Source organism: Cavia porcellus, unplaced genomic scaffold (genome assembly GCF_034190915.1).
Source record: "Cavia porcellus strain 051 isolate PalLab524CR breed Dunkin Hartley unplaced genomic scaffold, mCavPor4.1 scaffold_12, whole genome shotgun sequence".
In the NCBI taxonomy this organism is placed as follows: Eukaryota; Metazoa; Chordata; class Mammalia; order Rodentia; family Caviidae; genus Cavia; species Cavia porcellus.
In genome coordinates, this window is record NW_026947495.1 from 58,789,976 (window position 1) to 58,808,059 (window position 18,084).

General features: G+C 40.6%; 1 protein-coding gene across 2 annotated transcripts in view; it reads left to right on the plus strand.

Moving 5' to 3' along the window:
* Gad1 (glutamate decarboxylase 1) overlaps nucleotides 1-15,400 on the plus strand; it is a 37,649-nt gene extending 22,249 nt beyond the window's left edge. For both annotated transcript variants that reach the window (XM_013142598.3, XM_013142599.3), the window contains 11 exons: nucleotides 1,643-1,755; nucleotides 2,956-3,071; nucleotides 3,148-3,227; nucleotides 3,451-3,505; nucleotides 4,831-4,947; nucleotides 6,119-6,183; nucleotides 8,822-8,900; nucleotides 9,848-9,997; nucleotides 12,016-12,123; nucleotides 13,413-13,502; nucleotides 13,990-15,400. In XM_013142598.3, coding sequence (XP_012998052.2) covers nucleotides 1,643-1,755; nucleotides 2,956-3,071; nucleotides 3,148-3,227; nucleotides 3,451-3,505; nucleotides 4,831-4,947; nucleotides 6,119-6,183; nucleotides 8,822-8,900; nucleotides 9,848-9,997; nucleotides 12,016-12,123; nucleotides 13,413-13,502; nucleotides 13,990-14,163 — 1,147 coding nt within the window. In that variant the 3' untranslated portion in view covers nucleotides 14,164-15,400. The remainder of the gene's footprint in view (nucleotides 1-1,642; nucleotides 1,756-2,955; nucleotides 3,072-3,147; nucleotides 3,228-3,450; nucleotides 3,506-4,830; nucleotides 4,948-6,118; nucleotides 6,184-8,821; nucleotides 8,901-9,847; nucleotides 9,998-12,015; nucleotides 12,124-13,412; nucleotides 13,503-13,989) is intronic.
* Nucleotides 15,401-18,084: the final 2,684 nt, after the last annotated feature.

Genomic DNA, 18,084 nt, shown 5'->3' on the forward strand with positions numbered 1-18,084 from the left:
TGAGATTCTATCACTTCCATTGCCACCACTACATCTTTACTATGCAAACAATTTTGCCATTCCAACACTTCCAAAAATCACTGGAACCATTGATGATACATTTGTCCAAGGAGGGGTGGAAGCACATCATGCGTTTGCCTCTTAGTACACTCAGCAGCACAGGCTAAACCAGGAATTCCTCTCTTCTTCTTCCTTTATCAGGCCATCAGACATGAGTGTTGGTTGCTACGGTGATGGGGCTCAGAGCAGAACCAAAGCATGATTGTGACCTGCAGAGGTGATGGTAACTGAACACATGGTTTCCAAGGGTCTTCCTCTTAAATTTCCAGGGGCTTCTCAAAGAAAATAGGCATATTGTTTTAGAAACAGAATTCTTCTACTAGCAGACATATCCTGAGGATCCTACAATAGCTTTCTCATCCTTAAAATACATTGTCTAAACAACTAAAAAGCAAGTATCACCATTAGTCCTTGACTCTGGCACTCAGCCCAAATGCACAAACTAATGCTAACACCTCTCCGTAACACTTGGCTGAGTCGGCCGACGCATTTCTCTTCAGCAAGGATGGTCTGAGCCTAGCAAAGAGGCTCTAATGCCTGAAGAGTGCAAGCCAAAAGAAGAAAGACAAGGAGCCTCAGAGCTTAGCAAATATCTCTGTATTCTGGCGTACTTATCTGTGGATAGACCCTCCTTGATTTCTCTTAGGCCATTTGATCTTGTTTCAATAACTATTCTACCATAATGTGGCTCAGCTTTGGAAAAAGCATGGCTTGCAACTTTTACATCAGTTTGTTAGGAGACCGATGTAACCAGGCAGGAGATTTGATGCCCATAGTTGGCTATGTGCCAGCTGACCATCTTCTTGTTATTTATAATTTATAATTATAAAATCATCACGTAATTATTCTTGACAGCTATTGACTTTAGAAAATTATAGATACATACTTGTCCTTAGGGATTATCAGTAGAAAAACTATGTAGATAATTATATTGAGAACCTTAAGACATGGGTCAATATTTCCAATTATCTTCACAGTTAGCTTTCAGATGTTTACATTGTTTTCAAAAGATGGACTTTGGCTCTGGTTTTTATAGATTTTACAGGTGTGAAACTGGCAGTCTTTTATTTTAATGTTGCAAACCAATTGTAAGTAGAATTTAAAATACATTTTTTCAAATAATATTTACACTGTCCTGCAACCTGAAAGGTAAGAGACCTAGAAAAGTCATTCTCTTCCTTTGAACTTGAGCAAACTACACCTAAGACCAATGAGAATCTATGTTTCTCTTGTCAACCCAGGCTAGGTTCTGACATTTTATGATTGATGACTTGATGCAGGATCTGAATTGCTTTTTTTGTTTTGTTTTGTTTTGTTTTCTTGAGACAGGGTGTGCTATATAGTTCAGACTGGCCTTGAACTCACTGTGTAGCCCAGGCTGGCCTCAAATTCACAGTGATCTTCCTGCCTCAGCCTCCCAAGTGCTGGGACTACTTGTGTGAGCCTCCATGCCTGGCTCTCTTTAGTGGTTTTGAACATCTTATCTTAGAACCAAAATACAAATACTAAATCAATTGTGTGTGTTCCCAAAATAGGTGACTTAACTTCTTTATTTTTATCTTTTTCCTCATCACCTTCCCAGGTTTACATACGAAATTGCACCAGTGTTTGTCCTTATGGAGCAAATAACACTTAAGAAGATGAGAGAGATAGTTGGATGGTCAGATAAAGATGGTGATGGGATATTTTCTCCTGGTAGGTTTCTCTTTTCTCCCCCTGACTGTCCTCCCAGTTTATAGTATGAGTCCTTAGGATTATTGGGACATTCAGTAAAACACAGGAAGCATAATAACCTTTAAAAAAAGGGTTTGGGGTTGTTTGTTTTTTTTTTTTTTTTTTTTTTTGGCATTCTGCCTGCCTGTCATTGTCAAAATGAAGGCTAGGAAGAATCCCACATTCTCTATGAACTAACCAGAAAATCCTAAATGCATAAATCCATACAAACTCACCAAAGCTGAGTCTAGGTCACAGGAAAGACACAATACCAGCGTGATATGCTAGGGATCAGTGGATTGAGTTTGACAATGAACTGATTGACTTCAACCTAAATAGTGTATCTCCTTGGAATCTGTAGCTCAAAGGACAGACAGTAGGAATCTTACAACAAGCACAGGTGTCCTTGCAGGTAGGAAGAAGTTGTAGATGGTGTCAGAGTCAGTGTCACTGTGAAGGAAAAGAGAAGAAGCAGTACAATTGTTCAGGCAGTTCAAGCAAACCATGCATTTGCCTGTATCACTCTCAGGTAATTGATACAAAAGTGGCTATTTTATGTGGCTAGACATACCTAATTACCTCAATTCTCTTTCTGTCTTTATTTCCGTAAACATGCATTTGTTTTTATTTAGAGAAATTTAGAGCTCTCCTCAATGACTCAATAACTCAGTTGGGCTATTCTTTGAAGAGAATACCCAGGCTGGTAGCCAAGCAGTGTCACTGTTTCCTTTTATAGGTTCCATTACTTTCTCTTTCTCTGTCTTTTTGAACTCAGGGAACAGATTCATCTTTGTTCAGTAAATAGATTGAACAGAAAGTGAAAGCTGGAAGTTTGTATCTCACCATCTCTTTGCAGCCTCCACCTCCTTCTCCTCCTCCTCCTCCTCCTCCCCCTCCTCCTCCTCCTCCTCTTATATTTTGTCTGGGCTGCTTGGGGAAAGGGCACTGGAATACCCCACCACTTCTAGCTAAATTACCTTCATAGCTTTGGAAATGAATGCGACCAACTGTATTCCCAGAGCAGAGGGTCCAGAGGCAAGACCTGGTCACAGGGAAGCCAGCCAAACCAATCTGAGTATTATCTTTCCTGACCTACTTTATCTTGAGACTCCAGCTCAGCCTTTTTGTTAGAAACAGTAATGAAAGAGCCCCAGTACTCCAACCATGTCTGCTTGGTGATAGGGGGAGCCATATCCAACATGTACAGCATCATGGCAGCTCGCTACAAGTACTTCCCGGAAGTTAAGACAAAGGGCATGGCGGCCGTGCCCAAACTGGTCCTCTTCACCTCAGAACACGTAAGTTGGGGGCCCTTGTTCATGGATTGTGGTGGTTTCCAAGGGACTATCTTTTAACCTCAAGTTTTTGTTGCAGAGTCACTATTCCATAAAGAAAGCTGGGGCTGCACTCGGCTTCGGAACCGACAATGTGATTTTGATAAAATGCAATGAAAGGTAAGCAGGGGAGAGTGACTATTAGATTCTTGATGGATTAAATGTGTTCATCTGTTAAATTTGTTTTATTGTGCTTAAGGACTGGCTCAGTACAGTGTGCCAAGCTGCTAATGGTCTGGTGAAAGTATCCGATTAAATTACTTTTGCTGCTGCTTAAGTTTTTTCTCATGTGCAATCTCATTAATTCTTCATTTTAATTTCTTTCCTTCTACAATAATTACAGGGGAAAAATAATCCCAGCCGATTTAGAAGCAAAAGTTCTTGAAGCCAAGCAAAAAGTAGGTACAGTACACTGCATCTAAATTCCAGTGTTTATAAATTTTTAAAAATGCCTTCTTCCTGTCCTAGATAATAAAATCTTGGGAGATAATTTTATTGCTTTGTAATAGGAGCTAATTTTATTGCTTTATTCTCAGGTATTTGATTTTTTCTAACTATGAAATGATTTGACCTCAAAGCTATGTCTATAAAACATCTATTTCTGTTTTTGATAAATGAAAAATTTAGTCAGTAAGCCACTTGTCTTCTTTATGGTGAGTGATCAGTTGCTGTTCCTCAGTAAATCAGTAGGCATCATGAAGATACTTAATCTTCTTACTTGTTTCTTGTTAGGCATATCCTTATTTTAATAAATGCCATTTTGGCCAGCTGTACTGATGCATGTCTGTAATTCCAGCACTTGGGAGGTTGAGGCAGGAGGATGACCTTGAGTTCAAGACCAGTTAGAGCTACATAGTGAGCTCAAGGCCAGCCTGAACTACACAGCAGGACCCTGTCTAGAAATAAATAAATAAATAAATAAATAAATAAATAAATAATGCTATTTTACCTTGATACTCTGTTTAGCAAAGTTCTTCCATGCCCGAGCAGATGACCTATGGTATTTGGCTAATCCAGCCTCAACAAACTTTATTAAACATAGAAACTTCATGGAACATATATTTGGGGAAATCACTGCCAGGTAGCTGTCAGGCCATTTCCCAACACACTGTTGTTTTGGTTTCCTTCTGGTACCTTCTTCTCTAATTTAGTTGCTTTACCGTGTACTAGTGTTTTGCCTTTCACAGTGTACATACATATTTTTAAAAACCAACAAGGCTTCCATTTAATTGTTACACCGATACACATAGCACAGCACAGACCTAGGAACCATGATAGTAGATAATATCCAGAAGTAAAGTAGTTGTAGTAATACCTGCTCTTTATTCCAAACACATTACTTTTTAAAAATTTTTTGCCACGGAACTCATCCCTATCAAACACACTGTGTCTTTTATTTAATTTTATTACCTGTCACCCTCTCCCCTGCTAGAACATAAACTCCACAGTGACAGAATACTCCACTGCCAGGCTCACTGCTAGGTCTGTAGCACCTACAGCTGAACCTGGTATATCAAAGTCTCTAAAAGCAATCTGTTAAATAAATGAATGAGTGAGTGAATCAGCCAGCAAAAAATACTACTGAACATCATAGCTGATACCACACCAACTGGGTTGATCACTCTTTAGAATAAATGCCGTTGAGTTCTTCTGCTTCATGTGAAATGAGCAAACGAGAAAGTGTGAAAGCCCTAATCAGCTCTGTCTCTCTCTCCCCTTGTAGGGCTATGTTCCTCTTTATGTCAATGCAACGGCTGGCACAACTGTTTATGGAGCTTTTGATCCGATACAGGAGATTGCAGATATATGTGAGAAATATAACCTTTGGCTACATGTCGATGTAAGTGACATAATTTACAGAGCAGCCCAGTCCTCTGTGGGAGAGGGGTAGAAACAGCTCTGCTTGACGGTTTGTTTGCCTCAAGCTGCTCCCAACTCCCCAGCTGGCCCGCTCTGCACACTGTGTTAGTTCCGGCTCTTCCCCAGCCTCCAGGCAGCCACTCGTGACTAGCACCTACCACAGACCTCTACACCCCCTGGGTTGCATCTAGCTCCTTACTAGCCAATCATTGTCTTCTGCAGTTTCTCCTAGAGTGCGAGTTCTGTTGGCTTCCCAGTTTACTTTGTGTGAACTAATGACTACAAAGTAAGATGTACCTCATTTCAGAGGGGAAAAAAAAATACAAGATAGTGTTTATAGTGAGTGACCAGGAATGTGAATTTAGCCTAGCTGCCTGCTGCCCAGCCATCTATGATACTTTTCCGAAAAGAATGCCTGTCTGCCACATGCGGGGAAAACCAGGAATCATATGGAAGGCATTTTCAACTAAGAAATAGTTCTGAACTTTTCCAGCAATACAAATGGTTCATGTTGGCCTGTGCGACTTGGTGTATATTTTTCTTTCTCTCTGTGCATTCTCCTGGGGACTTAACGTCCCACAACTGGACACTGGTAAATTCTGTCCTGCTGTTGACCAAATGACTAAGAATGTTGTATCTTGTAACATGCGAAGCTATCCAGTAGACATGCCTCATGGTCCCACACAAATGTCTTGCTACTGCTGGGGTTTTGTTGTACCTACTGGGAGCTGTTGCTTTCTGAGTTTCTTACATGCTGTTAGAATTCTGCTGCAGGGAGAAGCAGACAGTGCGCCAGGCTTTGTGTCATTTCCAGAGTCTCCAAGGCTCCCTGCAGGGCTCAGGGTGGCCCTGGTTCTCCACAGTACTTCGGGCCTCCATAACTTACCCCTTGGATTCCATGCTCAGAGTTGGCTTACCTGAGTGCCCCTCTGACATTACACTGGAGGAACTTTTGGTAAAGAAATGACCATGGCAAATAGCCACAACTCCCTGAGCTGGCTGAACAATCAGCATGGGTTCCTTTTGTCAGAGAAGCTTGTTTTGACCTTTCCCCTTCTCCCTCGTGTTTTCCTGGAGGTGCGGAATGACTGGCTGGGTTTAGACTCTTCAGTGTCGCTGCTCCTCTCCCTCTCCTTTCTCTGTCCTCACAGGCTGCCTGGGGCGGTGGGCTGCTCATGTCCAGGAAGCACCGCCATAAACTCAGCGGCATAGAAAGGTACGGGCAAGCTTGCTAGGCCTCCCTGCTTCCGGAACATTCCACACACTGTGCTCTAATGTCGGCCTGCACCTCCCCTAGTCCTGGTTCCCAACATATGATTTCAGTCTAAGTGCACATTAGTTCAGCAGGCATTTATTGAGCACTTATTTTATGATTGATTTTCTAGTCAGAGAAGTCCTCAGTGAGTTCAAAGTTTAGAAAGATACAGAAACCAGTAATTATAATATTATGGGATAGGCATTAATGACAGATGAAATTGCAGATGTCTGGGTTGGAGAAAAGAGAGACTAATCTATGTGGGGAGTTAGAGGCTAAATCAGAATTTGCATGGGTACAGCAAAGCCCAGTGCTTTTGTTCTTCTTCCTCAGTAAGCTAGATGACTTCTGAGAAAGCTGCAAGATTCAGCTCCCCTAACTTATCTCAGCAGATACTGGAATACAGGCAGGAAGCCAGGACATGGGAAAGGGCATTCCACGCAGAGGGAATAGCAGGTACAAAGGCACTGAGACAAGAGAGATCTTAGCAAGCTGCAGGACCGTCGAAGAGACCAGGAGTGCTGGAGTGAAATGGTAGGAGTAGGAGCTGCCTAAGATTGAGAGATTGATGAGGAGCAAGTACCACTGAAGCACACCAGTGACTCCTGTTTCGGCAAGGTCTCTGGATTTCACTGCTGCTACTATGCCTCTACCCTTCTGTCTCAATTCTGAAAGGCCAGGATCAGGGTGAGAGAGACCAGCTCTTTGAAACATAATTATATGACCCTATAACTTGGAGGATAATACATTAACTGTACATTTCTCAGGCCATATTTATTTTCCATCCTTGAATCTAGGAAAACCTAAAACATTCTGCATGATAGACTTCTTTTTTTTTTAACATCTTAAATCATAGGTGTCTTCTAAATTGAATTTATCTCATGCCTTCCCTTTTCATTCCTAACAGCACAGAATCATTAGAAAACCATCAAGATAGTCTGTGAGATCCAAATATATTTTTAATGGCTTCATAAATGATAGCAATAATGAAATTGATTGAATTCACTACCCTCCAAATGTGGCTTGACACACATGCTTTTTCATGAGATCAGCACATTTTCATGAACTCAGTTAACTCTTTGGGACATTTTGCAGGTCCCTTTTATCAGGCTTTCCTGCTTACACACTTAACGGGAAAATACTTCAGACCTTTCCTCTTTTTCTGTGAAATGCAGTATATATATGTACTAAAGGACGTAAGTCAGATGAAGAGGTTAAAAATTCTCAACAAAGGGTTGAGGATGTGGTTCAATGGTGTAGCTCTTGCCTTGCATGCACAAGGTCCTGGGTTCGATCCCCAGCACCACCAAAAAAAACAAAAAAAAAAAAAAAAATTGAGGATTTGTTTAAGGGGCCAGGGATTTAGCTCAGCAGCATAAGCTGGCAAGCACATGGTTGTGAGTTCAATCCTTGGTACCAAAAAAAAACAAAAACATCAGATCCAAAATTTCTCAACGAGGCTTTAGTGCTAGGAGAGCAGTGGTAATATGATTCTGAGGCATTTGCTTTCTCAGGGGAAACATCTTCACAGGTATTGAAACACAGAACCCAGCTGTGGAGCCTGGCCATTGGGAAGGTGTCTGTAACCCATCGAAGCAAATTGCAATCATCGTAATTATACTGAGTTGTTTCTGTGAGGTCCTAGTGTGCTCCTTAACCATCTAATTGTGTCTGACAAAGTGATGCGGTTGCTTGGAGACCATGCTGGTTAAGCTAGCATTGCAACTCAAACTGGCAACACCATGCTTGTTTAGCATTTAAACAACCTTACTGAGTAGTTAAAGTCTAGAATGTTGCAGTGGATTCTTACCGTTAAATGTCTTTCTTCGTACTACCCATGAGTATGTAGGTGCATCTCATCAGCCCATTTTATAAACAAGAATAGAAATAAATCTGAAGTCTGTTTTGCAGTTAGACTCCCTGGACTGGTGGTGTGACTTTATATATTTAACATATTTGTACATCAGCTTCTTCACCTAAATAGATTAGTAATGGGCCAAGGATTTAGCTCAGCAGCGTAAGCACCTGCCTTGCAAGTATGAAGTTGTGAGTTCAATCCCCAGTACCAAAAAATAGATTAGTAGTAACTATATCAGAGGATTGTGGGAATTATATATTGTAGAAATTATGTATTCCAAATAGTGCCAAGAAGCATTTTCTATTAACTCATTTTAGACCTTCAATTTTGTGGGGTAGGCTCCCCGTTTTGCAGATGGGAACCCTGAGGCACAGAGGAGTTATTAAGATGCCCCAGCTAGCAAACATCAGAGCAAAAAGTCACACTTAGGGAGCCTGGCTCCAAAGCCTGAATTGTTAAGCACAGCACAATAGTGATGTCTACCTAAAGCTCTTAACAGAACACACAACGAGCTCTTTGTAAACAGCAGCAATCACTGCTAGCAGTTACACAGAAGATGGCATTTATAGAGTAATGCTCCAAGACTGTCCACAAAAATGTTTACTACTTGATTAGTCAGTTTAGGAGAACAACACAAAAACGCTTCTGCCTTGAGTGGAGATGGGTGGCATCTTCCTTGACAAGAGAGTTGCCTCTCTCACTCTGGCATCTTCTCCTCAGAGCATCATGTGCTTCTTTCAGGGCCAACTCAGTCACCTGGAACCCGCACAAGATGATGGGCGTGCTGCTCCAGTGCTCCGCTATTCTGGTCAAGGAGAAGGTCCGTACACCCTCCCGGCGGGCGGCGGGTGGCCAGCCTGTGACAGCCCCACCTGACACCGACAGCTGTCCTTCCCAGTCTTTGTAGCTGACTCCCATTCCCCTCCTAGCTTTTGTTGTCCCCTCCTTCTCTGTACAGTGCTCAGCGCCCTGGCAGTGGCAGAACCATTTTTTGAGTATCCCTTTGTGTACACAAACGTGAAGGATTAGGGGACCCCCCAATAGATTTTATCCTCATTGAGAACAAAGTACTCACTGGAACATACTTTGAATTCTTTGTGTGAATTTATGGTCCTGGGAGCCTAGATAAATTAGGAGAATAAGAACTACAGACACCTACGTAGGACAGTGAGGGACGTGGATAGAAAAAAGGCTTCTGTAAATGGGTTGCTGCCAGATTCCCTTCATCACACACCTAGCAGTGGGATCCTGCTCTTCGAGGCATTGTAGCTTCATAAACTTCAGCATGCTCCGCGTCCCCAAGTCCGTCCCCAGCCAGTAGGTGCAGGAACCTACTCAGGCCCTTTCCTCACTTGTGTGTAGGTCTCCCTTAACTTCATAGGAGATCTTGCTTGCAAAGGTTGGAAGACTTTGGTGGGGGCTGGAGGAGGCTTTGGGGTAAAAAAAACTCTCCACAGCATGAGAAAATCCCACCAGTTATGAGGTTTATATTCCAACCTCCTGCCCCCTCAGTGTCATAGCGCTTCCCAGACGATGCCCACACGTTCCCAAATGTCCCTTGAAGGAATAGAGGGTCCTTGTTGTAGACATCTTAGAGCAACAGAGAATGAATGTTTTTCTAAGGGTGATGTTAGAGAAGAGCATTAGGACAAGGCTAAGGGTTCTCAAAGCCATCAGAGGAAAGGCTGCCTGTGACCCCAGAGGCCTCCTGCTAGCCACATCTCTGATCCCCTAATACAGATGTGTACATCTTGATTCCTATAATAGGGTATACTGCAAGGGTGCAACCAGATGTGTGCGGGGTACCTCTTCCAGCCAGACAAGCAGTATGATGTCTCCTATGATACTGGGGACAAGGCAATTCAGTGTGGCCGCCATGTGGACATCTTCAAGTTCTGGCTGATGTGGAAAGCAAAGGTATGAAAGAGAAAATCCAAGAAATAAAGCGGGAATATAATATCACTGGCTGGTGAAAGCTATAGCTACATAGATAATTTAATTATGTGTCTAGGTAATTGAACTCACCCTATTTTCTTCGTGAATGAAGTAACTATCTTATGTCACAGTATCCTTCAGTTCAGTCTCCTCCGTCTGAAGTATCGTGACATTCTCTTACAGCTTTCTCTTGTAACAACCAAAAATTATGCCTAAGTTAAGAATCTCCATAGTAATCTTTAGGGGTGCTAAAATTATTTGGTGCAATATAAAAAAGAGGTAAAAGATAAAGCTTCTGCATTACTCTGCAGAATCCTGAATTCCTTTATGAGGCCTCTCATTGTGGAATATATATGACAGTTTTAAGTAGTGGCTTCTCTATTATTTATACTTTATACACTATTCAGGAAACTGCATTTTAAAAAAATTTTTTGGTGACACAGGGACTGAAAACCATGTATTTTGTTGTAAGAAATTCTGTCACCAGATTGAAGCATGCTGTGTTGGCAGTCATTAACCTCCTCAGTTGTATTTCTGTATCTAGAGGGAAAAAGAATTGGAATTTCCCCTGAAATATAGATAAGGGAGAAGATCACCACTTGGCTGTTTCATAAGTTTTTAAACACTCAAGTAAAGGCACAGTTTTACAACACATCATTTTCATTACCTACGTGAACTCATTTCAATAATTTCTGTGCTTAAGGCGAGGTCTCCCTAATACTAAAACAACAGGCTTTTTCAGCAAAGTATCTAGTAAAGTATTTCTTCGGTATGAAATCTTTGGAAGGTAGTTTTTTCCTCATTGAGTCATTTGTCTTAATATAGAAAGAATCTGATTTTGATTTCTACCACAAAATAATCTCAGATCTTCCAAGCATATAAACAATAAGAGGAAGAGCCTATTATTTGGAAATACCATCATGACCACATGGCCTGCGACAGTAATTTGTGTTTTTATTTTGCATGGCAATAACCTCTTGAACTGTCTTAAGGAGATTTGGCCCATAGTGCACTAGTTGTAGAGTCAGGATCCTGGCATGGACTTCATTACCACTGGACACTCAGCAGGGACATCACTTGGGGAGGCTCTCACTTTGCCATTATTGGACTCTGCCCAGGCCCATTAGCTATCCACAAGCCAACCTTGTGCATCTGCTCTCCTCGTTAACACCAGCCCACTCACCAACCCTCATGATGTTGGTTAGTAGTCAGCCATCCTGGCTTTTGAAACTCACACTCAACTAGTTTGTCAATAGTTGGTGCTGTTACAATTTCAAGGGATATACTGAGACCAGTGGCTTCCCCATCTGCCTGCTTGCCTGTCACAGGAAAGAAAGAATACTGTATTATGTGGAAGCTAGCCTGTCTGAGAGCTTGTGAGGTGTGTTTGACCAGGACTTTTTGCTGGAGAAGATAGGTTCAAAGGCAGAGTCTGTCAAAGTTTCTGTAATAAAGAACCAATTGCTTGCTCTTTCAATCTATCTGAACAAATATAATAAAAATAAATTGCTAGAAAAACAAAAGCTGGAACTTACAAAGTATAAGCTGCTTTTTAAAAATTAGAGTCAATAGATATAAAATTACTCTATCAAATTGCTTTTAACTTTTCTTAATGCCTAACCTCAGTTTCTATCCTCATCCCATCCTGGACCAGTTATAGTTTATGAACTAGCCACTGTCCAGATGCAGTGCTGTGAGTAGCACTATCCTAAAGCAAGCCAGAAATAGGCTTTGAGTCCAGGCTGTGAATAACAAGCAGAAAGCTAAAAGCCCTATTGAGAACAACTGTCCAGAGACAAGAGTACCCTCAAAAGGGAAGATAAGACCCTTCGTTTTATTGCTGTAGAGCTAAGAAGAAGCTGTACTTATTCAAGTACATGGTTGTGCTTATCCCCATGAATACTCTTTTGTACATTCCCTTAGGCATAGAGCAGCGTAGCCTTCCCAAATGCCCATCACAGGGAGACACACCTGACTGTCAACCTTTCTCTTTAAAACAGGGCACAGTAGGATTTGAAAATCAGATCAACAAATGCCTAGAACTGGCTGAATACCTCTATGCCAAGATTAAAAACAGAGAAGAATTTGAGATGGTTTTTGATGGCGAGGTAGGTTGTCATCATGGATACACAGCACTTCCAGAAAAACCACCAAGAGGATCTCTTGAAACCACATTTTCCACGTTGCCACAACTGCTTCTGAATTTTCCTTTTTACACAGTCTTTATTTAATTTTTACCATGTTTGTAAACTCTCTTCTGATAGACTGATGACTGTTCCCCTTCAGCTCTTCTAAAAGCTCCGAGCCAGCCTTTTGCAGACTAGACATCTTGCCATGGCAGATCCAAAACCTTCATCATTCTTGGATTTGCTTTGAGTTGGACCTCCATGATAAAGTGATTCTCAGTTCCAAGAAGCTCAAAGGATGGTTATGTTCTTGCTACCCAAGAGTGGTTCTAAAATGAGGTTCTGCTCTACAAAGATTATGGGGAGAGCCAGATAAAACGGTCTCTGACCTGAGTTCACATTGCAATTGCACAGTGAAGCATTTGTCACACCAGTGTGTACTATCTGCCATGTGCCAGAGTCCATGCCAGGGGCTGGGTTGTTGTAGTATTGGCCAAAACACATACTATCTCTGCCCTAATGGAGCTCACAGTTGAATAAAGAAAGAATCAGAGCCAATAAAAGAAAATCCGCTCATAATCCAGTGTAACGTAACCGCTTAAAATTCAGTATAAGGTAACAGCATCTACAGTCAGTGTTTGTCTCTCAGGCAGCCCCAACTGTTAGGAAAACACCCAAGAGTCACCAGATGAGCGGGCTAAAGTGCTGGGCATTAAAATCACTGGTGCTCGTCCATCTGTCCTATGGGACTTCACTCTGATTCTTCACACTGCTTTAAACATTCTTCTAGCAGACTGAAAAAACAAATTCAGTTTTCCACAAGCTAGTTGAAGCAGGCACAGTGCTGATAAACAGCAACTAGGCAGGAAACTGAAAAACTACATCCCAACGAAATAATGTCACTAAAATTATCTTCAGCATTTTCTCTAGTGATTCTATGTAGTGTGAGCCACTACAAAGGGCAAGATAGATAACGCCTTTTTATCCAGTTATCTAAATACAATTTTTTACATTTCAATGTCTGAATGTGGTGACCCCAGTTAACTCAAAAACTGCTTGTGGGAAGTTGCTGTTTTACCAGCTATGACTGAATAACCTGGTCATTTTTCCTCCTTTTATACATAGATGCGACACTGCTTTTTACACATTCAGGCTTCATGTTTCAATCTGAAAAACTTCCCCTAAACCTGCATGCTGATGGGTTTTGGAAGGCTTCTCTTAAGTTGCCATAACTTGATTGTTGGTTTCTTTGTTTGCTAAAATCTCTGCAGCCTGAGCACACAAACGTCTGTTTCTGGTATATTCCCCAAAGTCTCAGAGGTGTTCCGGACAGCCTTGAGCGACGGGAAAAACTACATAGGGTATGGGTTTGCTTTTTGTCTCTTTCAGTGGGAGAGAAATAAATAATGTCTCAAGGTGCCAATAATGGTGGAAGCCACCTTAAATTACACGCTCCTAGGGGTTGTGTTGTCCTCTTGCTACTGGTCAGATCTCTGTTATGGGGGCTCCATGCAAAGCAAGAGAATGATGTATGTATTCCAGGGAATGTTTTACATTAAAATATACCCGCTGTAAAATCTTTTTACTAAGTCCCAGTCTACTCTATCGCTGATTCATTTTAACTGATTTCTGTATATAGTTTATATAATACTTAGACTTGTTGATATTGTGTTTAATTTATGTAATATTCCACTCATTCTGAACAAATGAAAACAGCTAGATACAGTTTTTGGGGGTTTTTTGTTTGTTTTTTGGAGGGGGCTTCTATGTCAGTATAAAGTGAAAAGCAAATTGGGTTGAACAAAGGGATGTGTTGATACTCACTTTGAGTTTTGCTTTGCATTACAGGTGGCTCCAAAGATCAAAGCCCTAATGATGGAGTCAGGCACTACCATGGTTGGTTACCAGCCTCAGGGGGACAAGGCCAACTTCTTCCGGATGGTCATCTCAAACCCTGCGGCCACCCAGTCTGACATCGACTTCCTCATCGAAGAGATAGAAAGACTGGGCCAGGATCTGTAATTGCTCTTTGCCAAGCAGGAGTTTATAGGAATTCCCTTTCCTCTCTGGCACTCTAGAACAAACCTAATTTGCTGAAATACATAGGCCACTTCATTGAAGGAAAATATAATACCTTGAAGAATATTTGTTTCAACCCTATTAAGCTTGTTCATTAGTTAGCAGCAAGTACTGTTCTTTTTAAAAAGTTGCACATTAGGAACACAGTATATATGTACAGTTATATATACCTCTCTCTATATATAAATATATATAGTATAGTGAGTGTGGCTTAGTACTAGATATCAGCATGTCTCCCGCCCCAAGAGAATTCACTTTCCTTCTAGCAGTTACTGAGGGGCTAAACGTGCTGCAAACCAGCTCACCCAACAACTACAGGAAAGATGGTTTCCAGGATACAGTGTCCTAGGCACCAAGGACAACACTGTCAGTGAGTTGACCTCTTTGGCAGTGTTTCTCCCATCTGGAGCATTATGGATAAGAAAAAGCACTACTAGATGAAGACCACCATGCCCTCCCTGTTGGTGCTCTGTTAGTGAAAAACAGTGGCAGAGTCACTCTTACAGGTGGGCCGTGCTGTACATTGAGAGGCTAGTGTGTGTAGATGGTGCATAGTACTGTTGTCTGACCTGGGTAGGGGAGACATGTAATGATTTCAATGATTGTTTAACTGTAGGTCAATGAAATATTTGCTGATTTATATTCAGAGATTTATCACATTAAAAAGAGGCATCTTGTATTTTTTTCTCATTTGTAATGTATCTTATTTATATATTAATGAAGTAAGTTCTGAATACTGTTTATGGTATTTTCGTGCATTTGTGAGCCAAAGAGAAAAGATTAAAATTAGTGAGACACATATTTATATTAGAGTGCCCTTAAAATAATGACGTAAGCATACGTGTACTGTCTGACACTGTACATTGAGTCGTGTATATGGAATCCTCTTACTTCAGTAGCATCTGCTCTTCTCTAATCCTCTGTCTGGCTGTGTGTCTGGTGTTCTCAATGCTTTTCTAGTAACTGTTGGGTAAAAAACTAGATCTCCTGTAATTTTGTAGTTGTTCATGACCAATCTCTGTGACTCGCTTAGCTGAAACCTAAGGCCATGTTTCTGAAGATCTCTAACAAACCAACCAGTCTCACAACTGTTTTTCACGAAACGAAATCCACACTGTGCGTTTTAGAGTATGCAAGAAGAATATAAATAAATATATTCTCCATGGAGAATTTGAACAAAGTGTTCTTCTAGTCTGTGCTTCCTATAGAGGGGTTTCCAGCAGAGGTTGGTTGGGTCACCCACAGTCCATTCACTGCCTGTGATGGCATTTGCTGGCTTTGGATGATGTATTCTTAGGAAAGTGACCCGTTGTCCTATGTGCTGAGACCCTTGCCTATAAAATCCTTCAATAACATTAGTTAAATAAAATTGACTCATCATGCCTTGAGGGAGAGAGGCCATCCTTCTTTTCTTCCCATTTTCTTTCTCAGAGTTGCACCCGTTCACTTGAGTATTTTTTCCTCTGTATCAGACACTGAGGTTACAGCACAAATAGTCGCTCCCCTGATGATCTCAAATCCTTTGGCACCGTGGTTTTTGCCTGTAAGATCATGGACCTGTTATGCCTTCTTCCTCCACATCCATGCAGTGGTCCCAATTCATTTCCTCTGTAAATATATGCTTGGTGCTGGCTCATTAGGAAATACTATGCTATTCTATTAAGGAATAATAAATACCATCTATCTCATTCATTTGCCATATGAGTTCGCTGTTAGCACATGTGAGGATTAGAGCAGAGTCTTTTCTAATAGCACACTGATTTCATGTTTAATTACTGCACCAAACAAACTGGCCTCCATAGAGAGTGACCGTGAGGCCACTTTAGACCTTTTCCCTCTTGGAATCCTTCCCACAGGCTGATTTTTTTTTCCATGCCCTTTTTTGAATTCAGGAAAATCGTATAGGCTTTCTGAGCTCTCAAGCACAAGAGTCTCATTTTAGCAATTAAAGGCCAAGCTCTATAATAGGCTACAAACTGTTAGGCAGGAGGGAGCTCCCCTCCTCCCTGTCTGTCCGGGTGGGCTACAGGAGATGGGGAGGGAGTCCCTAGCTGGCTCAAGCCACTTTCTTCTTTTATTGTTTCAGTCCTCTCTCTAGCAACTATTTGCTCATACAGGGGCAAGTCCAGGGCAAAACAGGGTTAAAGTAACAAACAAAAGAATAGCTTTGCACAGCTGTTAAGTTGTCATTTGGCATCTCCCCCTTAGTGTATGAGGTTGTTTTTAAATGGGACAATGCTTTAGGTGGAATGAAGATTATTATTTTTTAATTAAAGAAAACTTACTGTTTATTTGTACATTATGCAGTTTTCTGTGGATTTTGGCAAACCCATTTAGTCATGTGATTGCAACCATGACCAAAATCTACAACAGTCCCATCACTTAGGTTCCCCTGTGATACTTTGTACCCAGTATTTCCTCTTCCCCAACTCCAGACAACTTCCTTTTTCTGCTCTTTGAATTGTACCTTCCCCATCATGCAAGTGGGGTCATATATGGTCTTTTGAATCTGTTCTTTCACTTAACATAATGCATTTGAAATTCGTACACGTTTTTGTCATCACTGTTCATTTTCATTTCATAGTATTCCATTTGTACAGCTATACCACAGTTCTTTTATTATTATTATTATTTAAAGAGAAAAAAAGAAATAAAATTAAACAAAGCAGTAAAAGGGTACAAATAATACAGAATTTCAAGGAAAAAAATACAGTAAGATATCACTAGTTAATAGGTTACATAATGTCATCTTCGAAATAATTGTCCAAATTATAAAATTAAGGCATGTAAAGTGAACATTCATACAATGAGATTGCACACAGTGCCGATCAATGATCCAACAAAAGTTCAGTAATATGGATTTCCATCCTACATACTTAAACATACTTGCAGTTATATCCCTTAGACCACCTTCCTTTCCTCTCTTTTTAATAACAATTACACTTTTTGGGTTTTTTTACTCCCACAATTCTTACTATTTTTTGGAGAGAATAAAACCTAACATGGCTAAATAAAACAGAGTCGGTTAGAACAAAAGGATGGGCATAGTACATGATGTAAAAATAGAATATCAGGTGATCTAAAATGGTTACCATTGTGCCTCTTGTTATTTTTTTTAAAAGTTGCCTATATCGTCAGGTATAATAGAATTGATCAAAACAGTACAAAACAAGACCAATAAAACTTACACTGGAGACCTTACAGGATTTCAAAAGAAGATAATAGTCAAACCATAATGGGCACCTTAGTGAATCTTATTGCCTTCAAAGTGGTTGCCTATACCCTCAAACTTGATACTATCAAACAAAATAGAATATAGTAAAATCTGACAGAACAAGATGGGGAGAGCAGTACTGGGGATCATATCAGGTTAATAGGAAGACAAAAAAGTTACTATAATATATCCCGCTATTTTTAAATTTAGTTTTCCCTTAATTGAAAAGAATGTAAGAAAAAAATAGATTAATTTTAAAAAAGGATGGGATTGAGGTAAAAGAGGACATTGTATTAGAACAACACAGGTCAGAACCGAACTATTTAAGCATCATTGTGTTTCATCCCCAGATAATCTAACATAATAGTAGTCACCATAGTGCCTCCTTCCTTGTATTATTTGAGTATAACTTCATATACTATAGCATCAAGCATATCAAGTCAGTTTGAAGCTATTCAAGAGAATGAAGAAATTACAGGGTATTTAGGACCAGTTAACAGAAAACGAACAATGGTTTCTATATTATCTCTTTGCCTATAAAAAAGTTTGTTTATACTATCGCATATAGTAAAATATAGTAAGATACCACATGTTAAAACCAGTGGAAACAGATGTACAACAGCTTGATGGGACTTCAAAACAAGATGATA